General features: G+C 63.4%; 1 protein-coding gene across 1 annotated transcript; it reads right to left on the bottom strand.

Annotated features, from left to right (window-relative positions):
* Nucleotides 1-1,421: 1,421 nt before the first annotated feature.
* LOC122908252 (PTTG1 interacting protein) lies at nucleotides 1,422-18,257 on the bottom strand. Its single transcript, XM_044250839.1, has 6 exons — nucleotides 18,045-18,257; nucleotides 10,907-10,959; nucleotides 9,433-9,541; nucleotides 6,019-6,193; nucleotides 5,278-5,324; nucleotides 1,422-3,138 (listed from the first exon to the last, which is right to left on the bottom strand). Exons 1-6 carry the CDS (start codon nucleotides 18,157-18,159, stop codon nucleotides 3,092-3,094), a joined length of 546 nt encoding a protein of 181 aa, XP_044106774.1. The 5' UTR covers nucleotides 18,160-18,257; the 3' UTR covers nucleotides 1,422-3,091.
* Between the last annotated feature and the right edge of the window lie 696 nt (nucleotides 18,258-18,953).

Genomic DNA, 18,953 nt, shown 5'->3' with positions numbered 1-18,953 from the left:
GGGGTGAGTGGGTGGGAGGGGGGCAGGCAGCCGCAGACCCTGCAGCAGCCAGAGGGGCCTGGTCCCGCCGCTGGAATCGGCTCTGGCCCCTGCCTCACGCCTCTCGTCCTGCCTCTGCTGTAGCCCCGCAGCCTCACCCAGCAGCTCGTCCTGCCTGCCGCACAGCAGCGCCTCCCAGTGAGATGGGGGGACGGAAGGGGGGTGCGGGAGGGCCACCGGGGACCGGGCTGATGGCGGGGAGCCCATGCGGGGGCGAGGCCCCCCGGGGAGGTGGCAGCCACGTGCTCAGTTGCATCCGCAGAGCCTCACGTGACACAGCCGGGCTCTGGGAGGACAGCATTAGAACGCGCTGGTGGGACACGGCCACGGACCCCCCACCTGACGGCGTACTTCTTAAACCCCAACGAGGGGACTGTTTTTCCACAAGCGGACATCAGGATGGAAGGACTTCATTCACCCGTCCTTGCCAAGCACCGGTCTTGCCATAATTAGACTTTGAACTTTCTCAACGAATCCGAGGTGACGGTTTCCGGAGTGGCCCAGATACCCTAAGGACATGAGGGGCACAGAGATACCCCATGACTGCACCTGGACCTTGATGTCCCAGGACAAGCCTGCACTGCCTGGTTCCCGCCCTGTGACCCGGAAGTGCCCCAGTGCGGCTCCTGCACAGCCCCGGGGGACACCAGGTGGGCTCACGTGGGCTCACGGTGCCGACAGACGCGGCCTTAGGAGTCTGCAGCACAGAGGAAGTCCCCGAGATCCCACGACTGCGGCCGCCGCCACAGGTGCTCTCCACCGGCCGGGCACTGAAGACCCCCACGCCGGGGGGGAGGGAGAGGTCTGCCGGCAGTTACAGCGAGGACACGAAGCTCCAGGCAGAACCGCTTTCTCCCTGTTCTCTGTATCTGATTGCAGCTAAGCCGGAGGAAAGCAGTGCTGGGCGGGAGAAGGGGCAGGGGTGTGCAGAACACCAGCCTGAGTCTCCGCACTTGTTGGATGCACAGCAAACAGCTGGGGGAGAGGGGTAACAGGTAACAAACAACTTGAGGATGTGGCAGTCGCCCCCTTGGCCATGGTACCGAAGCCGGGATTGCTCTCACACGTGGGATAGGTCAGAGGTCTCCATGCGGCAGGGCGCCCGTGCGGCGCAGTCGGTTCGGTGTCTGACCACTGTCTTGGTTTCAGCTCAGGTCACGATCTCAGGGTCATGGCATCGAGCCCCATGCCGGGCTCCGCACTGGGCATGGAGCCTGGGTTGAATTCTCTCCCTCTGTGCCCACCCTGCCCACCCACACGCTCGCTCTCTTCAGAATAAATCAACCTTAAAAAAAAAAAGGTCTCTATGTAGAATGTCTACCTGCCGCTCTTCAAGCAGTCACCTAATACCATGGAGAAATGAGACACGAGGACGCGAAGTGTACTGAACAAAGTGTGTATTAAACTGTTTTTTGGAAACTGGTTAAAATTAAGGCACTCTGAGCTTTGTGGTTTCCTTGAGGTTACAATGTACGGCTGCTCCTAGGCCTGTTCCAGAAAAAGCACAGGGACTGAGACAGCCCCGAGGCGCCCTGCTGTGGGCTCCGCACCCCGCGCCGGGATTACATACACGGTAGGAGAGCGGGGGCTCAGCCACCCGGACGGTAGGAGAGCGGGGGCTCAGCGAGGCCGGGCCCACGAGGCCGCTGTGCTAAGGCAGGGTTGGCGGAGTCGGTTACAAAGTTTCTTTTATGAATACACAGTGAAAGACCAAGTCTGCAAGCGGCTAGAAAAGACTTAGGAATGTATCATAGTACTTTAAACTGCAATTAAATGCCCGAGAAGTCGGAGAGACAACAGAGTTTGCGGAGGTCAGCTTCCGCTCGTGGGAATTCCGGGACGGCGCAGCACTTTACGGACGCCTGAGGGACAGGGCTCTGACGGCGGGGTCGCAAGCGTGAAAGCGGTATGCGTCCTTTTATGTTCCCGTCCACCCACTTTCTCAAAGCCAAAGCCCTGTGGCACCAGGGCCTGTTCTCAGAGCTCAGAAGGGCTGTTGACGGTCCCGTCATCGTCCGCTACCGCCCTGGACGCCAAACGCTTGGTCTGTTTCCTGAAGTCCTAGATCTTGACCTGACAGGAATGGAACCGCACAGAGGCGAGCCTGGAGGCCACGGCCGGCTTCCCGAGACGCGGCCTCCACAGGAGTCCTCCGCACACACCCGCAGGAGCAGGGTTCCGGGATGGGGCTCGTTTGACGAACACGTGGAAACCCCTCTCGCCGGGCAGACACCCTGCCTCCCCGGTGCGCAGAGCCCCAAAGAGGGGCCTGCGGGTGCTTGGCCCCTCTCTCTTTCGGGACAACCCAGGGTCCCCAAGTGACACAATGCTGCCAGCCTGACAGGCAGGAGCCTCGCGCACACAGAGCCTGCCACCTGCTGTCGCGGGCAGGAAGGCGAGCGGGGCGGTGGCGGCCTGTCCAGGCCCCACGGCTCTGTGTTCTGGTGGCCGTCGGCCGGAGAGGCAGCTGTCAGGCTTCCACTGGGAAAAAATCTTGATGTTCTGGTAAAGACACAAATTAAAAACTATCCAATAAGTGGTCTGAACTTTGACAGTTAAGTTTTTTGGTGGAATGTTTTAGATGGAAGAATGAAATGCAAGAATTATTTAAAAGAGAAAACGCAACACGGACCCAAGGTGAGCAGAACCCTGCTGCTGTCTGTGCGCCACCTGGGGATGCCGCTGGGCTCAAGGGGAGCGGCCGAGGTGCAGGTGCTGCCCCCCCAGCCCTCGCCCCCATCAGCACGAAAGGCGAAGGCCGGGGCGGGCTGCTCACCCACAGGTGGCTTAGTGATGGAAATGAGTGACGGAATGTCCGACGGAATGTCCTTTCCTCCTCACATTAGCGACCAAACCAAACCACCCCACCCCGACAGGCTTAGTGTCTCAAGTGACTGAGGACAGATAGAGAGAAGGGGACAGAAGCTCTCGGGGCGGGGGCGGCCGTGTGCCGTGTCCTCGGCAGGGGTGGGGGCGGGGGGTGCTGTGTCCTCGGCAGGGGTGCGGGCGACCATGTGCCGTGTCCTTGGCAGGGGCGGGGTGGGCGGTGCTCTCAGTTGTTCTCGAACCGGGCATACGGGTTTTCTTCTTTAAACAAACCTGGAACGACAGAGCCCGGTCACAAAGGCACTCACAGGACGCCGCGAGATGCGGAGAGCTACTCATCCCTGGGGTGGGACCAACTTAGAACAAGGTGACCTTCAATCTCCCTGTGACGCGTCCTGACGTAACCACAACGTACTTGGTCATCAGCCTTTGGTGCCAAATGCACAAAGACGAGTTCCCTCCCCGCACCCCACAAACGCACACCTCTCCCACTTCGGAAACCTGCACCTCATGCCGCCATCCCTGGGGGCGCTAGGACACAGCCCTCCACTGCGGGAGACACTGGGGACGCGGAGTTGCCTGTCCGGGTCTGTCTGAGGGCCTGGGGAGGAGGCCCACGGGGTCCGGTCAAGGGCGTTCAGATGCCAAACGCCACACGCACCGTCATCCTGGGGAAGGACAAAGCCCAGCGGCTCCTAGCTGTCTTCTAGTGTCGAGGGGGAGAAACGGTTCTGCAATCAGGAAGTCAAACGGCTTCCAGAGCCCAGAGAAGGGCTTCATCCATGCCGGGGCTGTGTGTCCGCCGCAGCGCGTGCCGATCCGCGCCTCCAGCGGGCCCCTGGGAACCCTCCCGCCAGCTCCTTCCGAAGTCCAGTTCGCTCTACGGGCTTCGCGCCAGCAGGTATGAGCGGGCTTCATCAGTCAAGTACAGGCCCCCCGGACCATCGAAACGGTTGGCAGGAGCTGCCCCGGGGCGCTGTTACAGGGACGGCGTCTGCCCCTGAGCCTGGCCTGAGACGCCGCCAGGTCCCACATGCACAGGACGAAGGGGAAGGCCTGGAAGCTACTTGCGCAGAGCAACGAAGACACTTCGGTGTGAGTCCGTGTGAGTGCCCGGGCGCACGCGTGTCTGGTCTTGTATTTACACTGGCGTTAATCAGACGCCAACAAGCTCCCTTCCATGCTTTTCACCGTCATGGAAAACCAAGGGGCCCAGCTGAGGGGAGCAGATGCAGAGGGGAGCAGACACCGGGGGGAGAGGGCACCGCGCCGAGACCGCTAGACAGGTCATCTCGCCCACGCGGAGTCTGTCACCACCTACACGGGGAGAAAGCCCCCGACACCAGGGCCAGCGCCAGGGGCAGCGAGAGGGACACGCAAGGCTGGCCGAGACAGGGACACACGGAGCGGAGGCCAGGAGGGCACTAACCAGAGAAGGCTCTCGGCGGCCAGACATTTCACCTTCAACAGGCGAGACCCAGCGGCGGGAGGAGAGGCAGCCAGGGCAGCCGCGTGCCTGGGAGCCAACACCGGGAGGCTGGCGGGGTCCCCTCCACCCCGGGTGACCCAGCCCAAGGGCGTGACGGTCAGAGCAGGCCCATGTGGACAGAGGTGGAGGCGTGTGGCCAGCGGCCCGGGCCAGAGGGACTTGAGCCCTGGGGACTCACTGTTTACTGCTCAGGATCTTAAAACACCATGAAACAGTTCTTCCACACGGAGAACTCCACAATGAGCCCACCAGCTGGACGGGATTTTGAAATTTTCCTCGGATTTGGCCTTTGGCCCAGCTGCCTGGTCCACCTACCACAGAGCGTCTGATCCTCCGGTCACGAGGTCAAGGGAAGCTCCGTGGCCCAGGGCTGCAGGCTCCGTGGCGGTCTCCAGGGAGGCCCCGTGAGTCCCCTTCTCCCAATCCCAGCTGCTAACCCCATGCAACAGCAAGCTTAATGCTCTCAGTCAGTAAAGAAAGAGTCACCCGCCCTGGTCCCCCGAACTCTCTCCAAACGAAACCAGACAGAAGGCCTGGACATGGACAGCTGCGGCCAAGTCCCTAAGGGGAGCAGAGCCCACGAGGTCAGGTGTGGGAGCAGCGTGCACCCGAGGCGGCGAGGCGGGGGAGGCCCGCGGCCACCACGCACACCCCATGTCCCCCAAACGTGGGGACAGGCCGGGAGCCACACAGAGCCTGGTCACATCCCCCGCCTGGAGTGAGCAGTACTAGGAAGTCTGGAGAGAGAAAAACACGCCCGGGCTTCATCTTCCAAGACATTCGTGGGTTCGCTCGTCCCGGTCCACACGGAGCACGCCCAGCTGCCCAGTGTGGGGGACGAACAAGGGAAGCGGTCGCAGCCCCCAGCACGGCATCCGCTCCCGACCAAACCCAACGGATGTGGATGTTCCATCCGCCCTTACCGTATTTTTTTCTGATTTCATCGTGTCTTGATTTCATCTCCGCTCTCCTAAAAAACAAAAGAATCTCATTTAGCCTCAAAATATTTCATGACACTAAAAGACGTTCTCTTCACTTCCTGCCAGAGAGGCCGGGGACAGGCGCGGGTGGGCGCTGGGCCGGGCAGGGTGACGACCGGCACCGTCTTCTGAGGCCGCTCCCGCGTCCTGTCATTCGGTTGTTTTAACAAAGGCGATTCAAATGCCCAATACTAAGATTTCTTAAAATATTTTTCATGTAAAGAAGCCACGCTGATAAGTTAAAATCTAACGCCATGCTCTGAACGAGGCTGGGAACATACACGTGCTCATCCTTCTCCAGGGGTGATGGCCCTGCGGGGACAGCACCCACTGGCAGCTAGCCTGGCGCGGCAGCACGTCTCCAAGCCACACTCCCGCTCCCGTCAGGCAAGGCCCAGGGACCCGCCACACCTGCCACAGCGGCGCGGGCCGTGGCCGCCTCCCACGCGCTCCCCAAGGAGAGAACGGGGTCTCGGCGTGCTGGCCGCAAGAGGCCCGCCCCAAGCACAGGCAGACGGGCGTGTGCTGGGCCTCCGTCCCACCCGCGGCGGCCCAGGAGGACAAGAGCCCACGCGCTGTACCACGACCCCAGCGTGTGGCCCACGGGCCCCCCAAAGCTGGAGAGAGCTCGGGCCCACGGCGACACCTGCCGCGGCCTCGCAGGCCGGCCGCCCCGGCCCGCACCTCTCCTCCTGCCGGATCCGGCGCTCCTCGCGCTCCCGCGCCGCCCTCTCCTCGCTCTTGTCCGGCTTGCGGCTCCTCTTCCCGCGGCAGCAGCAGCAGGCGCAGCACACGGCCACGGCCAGGAGCACGGCTCCCCCCACCACCGACAGCGTGATGATCAGCGCCTCGAAGTTCACTGCAAGGTCAGCCGGAGTCAGGGGGTCAGGACAGGGCCCCGAAGGAGCCCCCCACCCCTGGGGGCAGACGGCAGTCCTAGAACTGGGCCGGCCCCCAGATCGCCTCTCCGGCGGGTGTGTGACTCGAGAACTTCTCAATGAACCGCCACAGCCCCAGGCCACAGGGCCACAAGGCAGCATTTCTCTGCCTGCAAGCCTGAGGCGACTTAGCAACACAGAGCCGGGGAGGAGAGTGCCCCGCAGGGCGTGCAGACCGTCCTGACACACTTCTAGACTCCGTGGAACTCTGGAAACCAAAGTGAAGCCTGGAGCAGCTACTCCCGTCACCTGAACCCAAGTCCACAGCCCGACACCACCGGCCCTCGAACACGGTCTGCACCGCGCGGGTCCGTGATCTGTGGGTGTCGGCTCCCCAGATCCAGGCCGGTACTGTATGGACACTGTCTCTTCCTGATGACCTTCTCCTGCACGTTTCCTTCTCTGTGGCCTACTTCCCCGTGGGAGCACAGCACGGGGCGCATGTAACACACGTGCACACACACGTGCACATGCACACATGGACACATGCACACACACGCACAGGTGATTGCTCTGCCGTTAGCAAGCCTCTGTCCCCAGCAGGGAGCAGCGGTTCAGCTTCTGGGAAACCAGCAGTCAGGTGCGGATTTTCAAGTGCGGAGCGTCAGCGCCTCTAACCCCTGGGCTATTCAAGGTCGCCTGCATTTACTTCTGACCCTGGCAGTCGGAGGGACGACCGTGGAGCCACAGAGTCTGCAGACGGCTGCCTCGTCCGCCGCCAATGATGTGATGATTTCCCGTCAAAACCCAACTCCTCAGACAAACACATAGTTAAAACAAGCTTCACAATTCTAACTTCTCTGAAGGGCTGATAATAAACCCAAACCCGGGGCGCTGGGATGGCTCAGTCGATTAGGCGTCTGCCTTTGGCTGCGGTCGTGATCCCAGGGACCTGAGATCAAACCCCACGTGGGGCTCTCTGCTTGGGGGGAGCCTGCTTCTCCCTCCACTTTCCCTCTACGTACTCTCTTTCTCTCTCAAATAAATAAATCTTAAAAAAATAAGGGGCGCCTGGGTGGCTCAGTGGGTTAAACCTCTGCCTTCAGCTCAGGTCATGGTCCCAGGGTCCTGGGATGAGCCTCACATCGGGCTCTCTGCTCGGCAGGGAGCCTGCTTCTTCTTCTCTCTCTGCCTGCCTCTCTGCCTACTTGTGATCTCTGTCAAATAAATAAATAAAATCTTTAAAAAAAAAAATTAAAAAATAAACCCAAACCCGCCAATACTTTTCTATTTAATTCTATTTTCTATTTAATTTAATTTCTATTTAATTCATCAAGAGCTCTGGTATTTGGCCAATGTGTCCACTCGTCCCATTCAGACGGCCACCGAGGCAGCTGCGGGAGGGGATCCACCCCAGACGGCAGGGTCCCCCGAGTCTGCTCTGTCTCCTGGGACTGCAGGGTCATGTGTGCTGTGCTGCGCCAGGGGAGGGCCCGGCATCGGGATGCACAGGGACACCACCGCCGGGAGCCCGACACACCACACGGGTCGGCCGTGAGCCTTACAGGCTGGCCTCGAGTCCGTGCACGTCCCCCGACCAGCAGAATCAGGGTCCCGTCTGATGAGTGTCCTCCGAGCCGAAATCACTTGGCTTCTCCTCCTGCCGCCTGTTCTGGAAGAGCCGCACGGTGTGCCGTCATGGCCGGCATGTGATCAGGGAAGACCTCCGCGGGCAGGTGGCAGCAGGTGTGGACAAGAGAACTTTCCAACACTGCACTTTAAACACCCAGCAGGTCAGCAAGATACCTGTCTCGGAGACACGTCTACCCCCAAACAGCTTTTCTAACAGCTAAAATGACTTACAACCACAGAAATCCCACGGGGTGCCCGGGGGGCTGGGTCAGTGAAGGTCAGTTAATCGTCTGCCTTCAGCTCAGGTCACGATCCCGGGGTCCTGGGATCGAGCCCCACATAGGGCTCCCTGCTCAGCAGGAGCCTACTTCTCCCTCTCCTACTCCCCCTGCTTGTGTTCCCTCTCTTCCTGTGTCTGTCAAATAAATAATAAAATCTTTAAAAAAATACAGAAATCCCAATCGCAATGGGAAAAAACACTGCGGGCCCCCATTCCCAGGAGCCTGAGCCGCTGGGAGGCCTGAGTGGAGCGGGGACACCTACTCCTGCCAATGGGCAGCATGCGAAGACCTCATGTTTCTCAGACGAACACGTATCTAAGGTCATCGCGGTTAAAATCCCAAAACACCGGCACCCGGAGCTGGATGAGAGGATTCTGAAGTTTTCCATCAGAACCAAGAGCTCCTGTGGCGTGAGGTTTGGAATTACAGTTCCGTGCTGCCCGGACATCTAGGAGGCCTCGGGGCCCTCTTGGGATCCCCCGACAGCACGGGCACAAGCCCCTGCCCTTCTGCATCGCCCCAGCCCTCCTCACTGCACGCAAGGACTGGGGACGACCCCGCTGACCCAAGCCCCAGGAGGCAGCTGCAGGTCCACGCAGCCCCGGCACAAATCACGTGCACCTTCTCTCGGGAAGCAGGGGCACCTGTCCCACCCACGGAGCCCACCTCCCGCAGCCCCTGGCTCGTTCCCTGCTCCCCCTCCCCCAGAGGAGAGCTCATCTGACCCATGCCAGGCACTCGGCCTGCCCCACGGCCCTGAGGCAGGAGCCTCACTGCACACGAGACTGATCAAAAGTGCCTCCACTCAAAAGGCGTCCAACAACAGTCATCAGAGAAATGCAAATTAAAACCCCAAGGAGATACCACTTCACACCCACCAGATGGACTAAAAAGCAGATGCCTGATTACCCCACTGTTGGCAGGGACGGGGGACAACGGGAACGCGCGCAGCCGCTCTGGGACACCGTCCGCAGACCTCCTGCAGTGACCCCGTGACTGTGCCCGTGGAAGTGAGTGTGGGCGGCTGCCCCACGAGCCCACTGATGGCAGCACGGGGATGCCCGCGTGCCCCGAGCAGCACCAGGCGTGGACACCTGCAGGGCACCACGCAGCCGCCGCACAGACCGGCAGGGACACGGGTGTCCAGCCCCCGGGAACCGCCAGCAGCCCTCCTGGGACGCGCGCGCTCTCCCCGGCTTCAGAGCCCCGTGGAGAGCGCGTGCTCCAGCAGCCACACTCACTGAGCACAACCAGACTGTCCCAGACAGCACGGATTTGGCCAGAACGCTGCGAGAACGAAGACTTACCCCAGCACACGCCCCAGCGTGCGGAGCTCAGCTTACAGAGGGAGCTGGGCGGCAGGATCCTGCTCACGGGGTAGTCCAAGCACGCCTTGCTGGTGTGGCACCACAGACACTGGGAGAGAAGGACGTTCGACGCGGGTTAGAAGTGCACCACACGCACCCAAGAACCAGACCGTCCGGGCCCCAGCCCCCCCACCTCCTGCTCCCCCTCGGGTGCGGGACTGGAAGGCCTCGGCCCCCGCCCCACCCCATCAGCTCCCCCCACGTGGCCTACCAGGGGTGAGGTTCCACAAACCCTCTCCCACCAGGCACCCTGCCCGGCCTCTTGGCCTCCGTGCACGTCCTCAAAGCTGCCAGGTGGCTCCCTGCCCAGAGTCTTAGCACGGCTACTCCTTCTACCCGGAACATTCTTCCCCAAACACGTGTGCTCTCCCGAGCGCCCCCTCACTACCACCCCGCCTCCCCATCGCCTTCCGGTCAGCAGCACCCCCCCAGGGGGGTGCCTATCTCCGTTCATCTGCAGGAGGCCAGGCGGGACCCGGCAGGCCCACAGGCGGCGCGCAGTAAGTCGGTGTCGCTGGGCTTTCGTGGCCCTGGAAAACACTGGCCTCTCCAACAGCATTGGGGGCCCGGCCATCTTACAGACAGTGCATCCGGGGGCGCCTGGGTCCCTTCGGCTCAGGACGTGACCTCACGGTCCTGGGATGGAGCCCACATCCGGCTCCCTGCTCAGCGGGGAGTCTACCTCTCCCTCTGCTGCTCCCCTGCCCATCCTCTCTGTCTCGGTCTCTCTCAGATGAATAAATATATTAAACAACAAATAGCAGCGCATCTTAGCTCAAAGGCCCAGAACCTCAGAGCTGGGGGGCACCCCCCGGCCGCTCCTGCCTGAGTCCCTGAAAACAGCAGGGACGCCGCCGGCACAGAGACAGCAGCACAGGCCGCCGGCCCTCTCGGGCGCTCACGGACCAGGCGCACGCGCGGCCTGCACGGGTGCTCAGGTAGCCCTCTCGGACCCGTGGGTCACGCCTTGCACTTGGTACTTTGAGCCCAAAGGGTAAGCATTTCACAGACTTGTCTTCTCTGACATTTTCAAAAGGAGAAAAAACCAGGTATTTGAGCCCCCGACCAGGGGCAAGTCCACCGCGGACATGAGGAAGACGGAGCCCGGGCTCTCCCGGAGCTACAGGGCGTGCCTACACCGCGCAGAGCAGCGGTCGGGTCCCTCCGCTCTGGCCATCGGAGACCAGCCTCCCTCCAGCAGCCTGGTCCTGGAGAACAACTTTGGGTAAGTCCTCCGTTTTCAAACAACCCAAGTTTCCAGTGCATAGAGCTTCCCAGCTTTCTAACCGTGTTCCTGAAAGCCACAGGAGCTCAGGAGGATGGCTGTCCTTGGTGGGGAGCAGCTCGGGCGGCCCCAGCAGGTCACTGTCTGGCACAGGGGGCCCAGGGCCGAGGAGGGGGCTGCGCTACTTACAGAGACATTTCTCAGGCACTCCTCACAGGTTCTGTTTGTGTTCTGGGAGCAAGCTGTGGAAGAAGACACACCACTGAGTCAGGCCAGGCTCAAACGTGCACTCAGGAGGGCTGGGGGGAGGGGGAAGGTTCCACTCCCAAACCCGGAGCCACACACCGTCTCCTGGCACCCAGCCTTCCAGGGGCACCCGCAGGGCCTCAGGGAGGACGCAGACCCAGCACCTAGGCTCCCATCTGCAAGGGCTCGTGGGGCAAACAGGCCTCAGCACACAGAGGCCGTGTCCACAGACCCCAGGCCCGCTGGCTCCTCAGCACACACTCTCCTTGGAGCCAGAGGCCGCAGCAATGCCAGGCCCACGAGACTAGAGCCAGGCCTCAGCACCCCCAGGTCCCCCAGACCTGCAGGAGAAGGCTCCACAATCAGCGGGTGCCGGTCCTGAGGCACCGCATGGCCCTGGCCAAGCCGCAGGCAGCCAGCAGGTCTGGAACTCCAGTGCACGGCGAGGAAGGAACCAGGATATGAAGGAAACGCGCCCGTCCCTCCTCCGGCGGGTAGCACCACACCCGTGACTCAGAACACACACGGGGACCTGGAACCTGCGTGCCAGCTCACCCGGCAGCAGGAACCGCGGCGAACGTCAGGACACCCCACACCCACCAGAGGGACCAAAACGAGAAAGACCCTCAACGTTCACTGTCGGCGCGGACACAGAGCCACTGGGAACTCTTTGGGAGGCGGAGGGCAGAGGGTTCCACCGCTGAAGAGAAGAGGGGGCGTTTGCTCGTAAACCAAACCTACGCCTCCCCGGGGGCTCAGCACCCCCACCCAGGTAGCGCACCAAGAAAGTCAGGGTGTAAGGCCCCAGGAAGACCTGCACGGAAACGCTCAAGACTTCGTCTGAGAGCCAGAGGGAGCGCATGAGAGAGCACGCATGGGGGCGCACAGGGAGAGGGACAAGCAGGCTTCCCGCTGAGCAGGGAACCCCCTGGGCGGAGGGCTCCACCCCAAAAGGGGGGATCATGGCCCGAGCCACAGAAAGACGCTTAGCCAGCTGGGCCGCCCAGATGCCCCAGCACCTTCCTAGCAATAGCAAAAAGCTGCGAACAGCCCAGACGCCCCAGCACCGGAGGCTGGCCGTGGTCGTGCAACGGGACACTGCGGAGCCACTAGAAGCGCACTGGGCGCCTCACACACGGTCGAACTTGGCAGTACTCCGGGGACCCGTGGAATCCCAACACGAAGACCATCCCGCTGCATTCCCGGGACACGCAGCCCTGGAGCAACTCCCCTACACCAGGAACGGGACCACGGTGGCCGGAACCTCCAGAGAGAGAGGCACGTCCAGAGCTGGACAGGGGCCAGGGTGACACAGGTGTCCTTCATCCCACGGTACACATGAGACCCTGCATTTCACAGAGAGGGCTTCACAAAGCCTCACAGAGGGTTCGGGAGGGCACAGGACAGCCCGGGCACAGTGGAGACACAGCAGATCGCCCAAGGGGAGGCTGTGCGCAGCCCACAGCCCCGTGTGAGATGCGGGCCGGGCACTCCAGCCCCCGGCTATGCATGAGCCCGCCGTGCCCGCTGAGCAGGACGCGCACAGAGCGGCCTGGCACCAGTCAGGCCGGACTCGCCCATGGTCCACCAGCCCAACACGAGCCTGCTTCCCCTGCAGCGCGGAAGCCCACTGAGCACCTGCTGGCGCGCATTCCTGCTCGACGGCGCTCCTCACAGAGCCCCTGGCGGTGTGCGAAGCCCCTGCCAAGTACTTCTCTTACCACACACCTAACCTGGTCCAGGAAGGAAAGAAAACGGACGACCCACGGAGCACCTGGATTCCTGCAAGCACCCCAGGGCCGCGGCAGCCGTCGACAGCGGCAGGTGCAGGCGCCGGGCGGTGGGGCTGCCCGTGCCCAGAGCAGGTCCGGGCCCCTGGGCCAGGCCAGGGACTCCACCGCCACACCCAACACTTCACTGTGGCTGCTGAGGGTCTGGAGGACGACACCCGGCAGCACAGGGGCCTCAGTTTCTAGACACTGTCCCCCTACTGACTGGAGCCAGGACTCCTGGGAGAAACAGCGGATCCCAGCACTGGGACAGAGAAGGACAAGCTGGACCTCAGACAGACTGCCGCACCTGAGGGCCACCAACTTCGGGGTCAATGCAAAAGAACCCAGAAGCCCACTTGAATGGGGGGGGGGTCATCCTTGCCAAACAGGACAATGACAGAGTGACTGACAACAATAGACTCTAGCCTCTGGAATGGTCCAGGATCTCACATGGACATGGAACCAACAAAGGGTGGCCAATCGGCCAGGGCAGAGCGGAGGCAAAGGGTTAAAGGCCTGCCATTCTGCGGCCTCAGTAAACCTGGATGCCAAGACCACCGTGCCCATCTGTGAGGTGACCAGACACTTCTGGTCTCAAAGTGTCTCCTTAGAAGGAGATGAGGACAGGACAACGGGATGGATGCCGGCAGGGGCCCCTAGGGGTGCAGGGGAAGAACGGCCGTGCACGGCTGAATCCGGTCCCAACACCCTGGAATCCATGCCAGAGGACAGCACACAAGACCGACCGCGGCGGTGTCCGGGGGAAGGGAGCCGAGTGCCCCGCGGGGTCCTGCGTTACGGGACCACCGGCGAACGCGTACAGAAACCGCAGACCCCGTCGCAGCGTTCGAGGAGCACGCCAACGCTGACCGGCCAGACCGGGCTCGGGGCGCTCCCCCGCGGACCCGAATGCCCTCGTCCTCGGGAGGCCCACCCTGCGGGACGTCGGGGCGAAGGGCCGCCGAGAGCCAAGCTCTGACGGTTCGGCTACGACGGCAACGGGCTGCCCGGCAGCGGGAGGGGCAGCGCAGACGGGGAAGCGCCGAGCACAGAGAGCGTGGCAGGTCCGCCGTTCGGCTCCTTCCTCCCACTTTTCTGCGGCTCTGACGTTTTTCTAAACAGGCAGGCAGGGAGCCGCCATGAATCTACACAGCTGTTGACACGCCCCCTCGCAAGTCCTTCTGGAAAACTCTACAAGAAAGGGTGTACTTCTCATCATCCTTAACAGAGCGGCCACGTTGGGGGGGGGCAGGAATGCTCTCATGGGATTTTTTTTTTCCTTTCTGAAGTCTTCCTGACAGCCGGACTCGTGTGGACTACGCTCCCAGACACACGCCATCGGCCGCGTGCACCCCGGGCTTCTGGACCAGAGAGCCAGAGTCCAGAGACACCAGCGCCCTCCTGCCCCTGACCCAGCACCTGGCGGCTATCTATGCCCGCAGAAACCGCCCACGGCACTCCTAAGAACCAGGAGCCCTGGGGAAAGCTTGCTCCATTCTCTCTCTCCAGATCACCTTAGCATCTGGGCGACATACACTAACTCCCGGCTCCTGCTTCAAGGACCGGGGCGCAGAAAACCATGCGCTGACCACCAGAGAAGTCCACGCCGCCCTCCCGTCTCTACGTCTGACGCTAGGAGTCAACATCCGGCTCTGGAAGTCCTGGGATCTTTGGCTGAGGATCCACTGACCAATGGTTAGAAAACCTGACATGCTGGTCCCTTTGAAAACTCAATGAGAAGACAAATGAAGACAAAGAAAGGTCCTTGTGTTCAGATATGTCAGCCTGTGGCCCCTGGTCACACTGTGGCCTCGAGATTCCAGGGAGCCCGTTCAGGACAGAGGACACGTGCTGGTGTGCGTAGAGAGATCTGTTTTGAAAAGGTGAAGAAACAAGTAAGCTCACATTCCCTGTGCGTGTGTCACATGCACAGGCCAGAGGGCGGCACCGGCGGGCCCTTGGAGGCCACCGTGCTCACTCTGTCCAGGGACAGAGCACTGACCTCACCGGTGTCACATGAGGAACAAGGGTGCAAAGTTCATTCGCACAAACGTGCTGCTCATCTCCGTATCTCAGAAGAAACAAAAGAGCCGCGAGTGCCAGACAGCCCTTGGCTTAGGACAGGTTACACCCCAAGAACCCCACTGTACGTGGAAAAGATCCCATGACGAACCCGGTTCCTACACCCAGTCAATCTCAACCATGCTGAGAACGCTTCCGGTGGCCGACAGCTGGCCAGAACCACCTCGCACACCACCTGTCTGCCGAGGGAGCGTGGACTGGCTCCCGTGGCTGACCGGACACCGCCCCGAGTGACCCACAGAACAGCGTTGTGACCGCAGGGCCGCCCCAGCTCCAGACAGGACCGCACACTGCTGACCTGGGCAAAGACCCATATCCCGAGTTCCAAGCACCGGCTGTCCTGAATGCCTCTCGCTTTCGCACCGCAAAGTCACAGAGTCCTCCGGCGGACGCGTGTAAGTCGGGGGCCGTGTGCGTGTACAGTAACAGGCAGCACGTGGAGACACGCTGTAGCGCCTCACACAGGTCCGGAGAGCCCTGGTTCTCAACACGAGACCGGCTGGAGAGGAACAGCAAGCCCCCTCCAAGTCCAGTGCCCTCGGTAAGGAGCAGTAAGGGTGCTAGGTAGGGGTGGGACAGGCCACCCCAGAGCTCTTCTGTGTCCCTCAGGCAGCTGGCTCGCGGGGTCATCCCCCCCGATGTACAGCGGAGACCCTGGCACAGAGTCTCACCCACACAGCGTGGGCTCCACGGGCCCGTGGGGGCCTCTGCGATTCTAGGAGCCTCCCTCCGCAGACCTTCAGTGCGCCCTGGGTCCTCGCGTCTCTAGGCCACCAAACGCACAGTAACGAGGCATCGGACACTGTCGGGCCGGGGTCGCTGCAACGGCTAACTGACGTGTCAGCCGGACTGCGCTCCCGGAGGCGCAAGGAGCTGGTCAAACATCTCTGCATGTTTCGGGGGATCAGTGTTCAAACCGGTAGACCGAGTGCAGACTGCCCTTGCCAGGGGAGGTGACCATGACCCAATCCACAGAGGGGCCCCAGCGAACAAAAAATCCAGAGGAGCCAGGATTAACCCCTTCTGCTGAAGCTGGAACACCTGTTTTCTCCTGCCCTCGCACACGGGTGCTCCTGGCCCTGGGCGCTCCCAACACAGACTGAATTCCGGCAGCTGTCCTGGGGCTCGAACCTGCAGATGTAGGTCCTGCGACTTCCCGGCCTCCACAATCACGCACGCCGACCCTTCACAATACTGCCTTTGCCCACAGCTACACACACCCTGCCGGTTCTGCTTCTCGGGAGAACCCTGACCAACACCCTTGCAGGAACACCAAGGTCGTGGCCAGTGAGTGCAGTCACATGCCTAGGTCCGATGAGCAGAAAACCGCACACTGAGCACGCCCTCTGCAAGGGGACCCTCACCGCTCCCACAGCACCCTGAGGAAAGGCAAATGCAGACCCCAGGATACCGGGGGCAACGCCCTAACGGCGCATCCCTCCTCCCCTCTGAAGGTGCTGCTGCTGAGAGGAACAACAGCCCGCCACCGCCCCCCCAGAACTGGGCACCTCCACCCGACAGAGGGAACCACTGGGAGCCACGGCCAAGGACAGGCTTCCGCTCCGTCACGGTGGGCGGGATGCCGCAGCCGGACCGGCACGGCTACAGCCCTTGCCCAACTCCCCAAGAAGGAAACAACTGAAGTCACCAAAGGACCCCCCACCTTCACCGCAGAGAGGGCCGGCTCCAGGGCAGTACAAAACGCAGAGGGGTCCAACAGCCACGGGGTTCCTGACACGCCCACTGCAATGGGGCACACACACACACACCCCCCCGCAGCCCCAGAGAAAGAAATCACTAGCAGTCTGTCAGTCTCTCACAGTAAGAAGCCCCCGCCCCACACCCGCGCTTACTACTGCGTCCGACCTGCCCTGCTCCCAGCACCGTGCGGTCCCACTGCGTTCCTCTCCACCGTCCAGACAGCCGCCGGGAAAGCTCGCGCCCACGCGCGCGCACACACACACGCACAGGCACACACACACTGAAGCAGATTTGAAATCGGTCCACGGGGAAATAAACATTCAACAGGGTCACACAAGAAGGGTGCCCTGCCGTGCCACGCAGAACCCACCAACGCCTGGGCTAGCCGGGAGCGGAGAAAAACACGGGCCCCAGGGCAGCGCGACCTGTAGGCCCTGGAGCCGAGGTCAGCTGGGTGCCACAACAGGGATCACATGGCACCTCCCCGCAGCTAACACAGGCCTCAAACAGGCCCAGCCCGGGCACTGCCCAGCTTCCTGGCCTTTTCCCCAGGCCCAGAGGCTGATTTGAGGGCCTCCCGGCCCCCTCCACGGCCCCACAGCAGGCCACCCTCCCGCAATACTGCACTTCTGGAACCTTCTAAAACGTCAGTCTGGCCCTGGGTCGTACACTCCCTTCGAGAGCACTGTTTCTGGGCGGTCCCCCCAGGAACTGTCTGTTGACCACCACGGTCCCAGCACGGGGCAGCACAGTAAGGACGCAGGCCCGCCCCAGGCCCACCGCCTGCGCACAGGGCAGGTCCCCTGGCACCCAGCTTTCCCGCCTCCACCGAGGCAGGCAGGGACGCCTTCCCGCAGGCAGTGGTGCCCCCTGCGCCACACCTCCACTTGCCCTCCCCCCAGTCCTCAAAGGCCTGGCACCTGGACACCCCGACCCGGCTCTCCTTCAGACTTGGAATCTCAAACCGCCCGCCTCCTTCAGAGAGGATGGCGGGGCCGCACGCGGTACTGCGCCAGGACCACCCTGCAGGCCCGGCCCACCACGGCGCCGGACGCTGAACCAACACAAAGGGTGGCCCCTCCACTAGACCAGGACCCTGCGTCCCTCCCCACCTCCCCGCCCCTCCCCGCCCCGGACCCCACCGCCCACTCCACCTCCCCGCCCGGACCCGGACCCCGCGCCCCCTTACCCGCCCCGGATCCCGCGTCCCTCGGCACCTCCCGGCCCCGACCCCGACTCCGACTCGGACGCCGCCGTACCCCCCACATCCCCGCCCCGCCCCGCCCCAGACCCCACCGCCCACTCCACCTCCCCGCCCGGCCCCGGACCCCGCGTCCCTCGGCACCTCCCGGGCCCGACCCCGACTCGGACGCCGCCGTACCCCCCACATCCCCGCCCCGCCCCTCCCCGGACCCCGCGTCCCCCCCACCTCCCCCCCGGCGCGGACCCCGCGTCCCCCCACCGCCCCGCCTCGGACCCCCCCGCGTCCCCCCTCACCGCCCCGCCCCGGACCCCGCGTCCCTCACCCGCTCCGGACGACTCCTGCGCCGCGGCCGCCGAAAGCAGCAGCAGGAACAGCGCGGCGCGGCTGAGGAGCAGCTGCCAGCGCCGCATCAGCCCGGGAGCGCCGCCGGACGCCATGCTGGCCGCAGCCCCTCGGCCGGGTGGGTCGGACGTCAGGCGGACACTGTCCACCTCCGCGGCGGGGCTAGGCGGTCTGCCCCCCACCCCCGGAAGAGCCTCACGCCGGAAGTGGGCGGGGCGAGGGGTACGGCCGAGTGCGCAGCCGCGGGTCCCTGTTTGCCCCGCCCCAGCCGACCCGCCCGCCCTCCGCGGCCCGTGTTCCCCCGCCTCCCGAGGCGCCTCCCGAGGCTCAGTGCGCGTGCGCGGCTGAAGGCCATGCTGTGGGGGCGGGGCCGCGGGAGGCGGGGCTTGCTGCGGCTCGGTGCGCCTGCGCGGCTGCGGGTGAGGGGGGGCAGCGGGGCGCGGGGGGGGGCGCGGGGGGTGTGGCCGGCCGCGGGGGGGCGGTGACCTGGTCCCTGAGGCCATGCGGCGGTTGCAGGGTGGCCCGGGGACCTGGTGGTGGTGTCCTCGCCTGCAGCCGGACGGGCCCCCGTGTCTGGGAAGCAGCGCGGAGACGCCCCGGGCCCGGGTCCGCCTCCCCGCCGGCGGCCGCTGCGTCCGGACCGTCTGTGTGACCGTGGGGACCGGGGCGTGCAGTCGTCCGCGGGGGCGGGCCGCGCACCTCCCGCTGCCGCAGGTCGGGGCAGCCCCGGGGGGCGGGGGGCGCGGCTGGGGCGGCTCTCGCGGGGTCCGCCTGCCAGCCCGGCGTGCGGGGGTCCCCATGCCGTTCGCTGGCCCGTGGCTCTGCCGTCCCACCCCGGCCTCGGCGTCAAGGGAGGCGGGACTGCCGTGGGCGCTGCAGTCTGGTCTGG

This window comes from Neovison vison, chromosome 6 (genome assembly GCF_020171115.1).
Source record: "Neovison vison isolate M4711 chromosome 6, ASM_NN_V1, whole genome shotgun sequence".
Lineage (NCBI taxonomy): Eukaryota > Metazoa > Chordata > Mammalia > Carnivora > Mustelidae > Neogale > Neogale vison.
The sequence above is the reverse complement of the archived record's forward strand: the minus strand, read 5'-3'. Positions and strand labels throughout refer to the sequence as shown.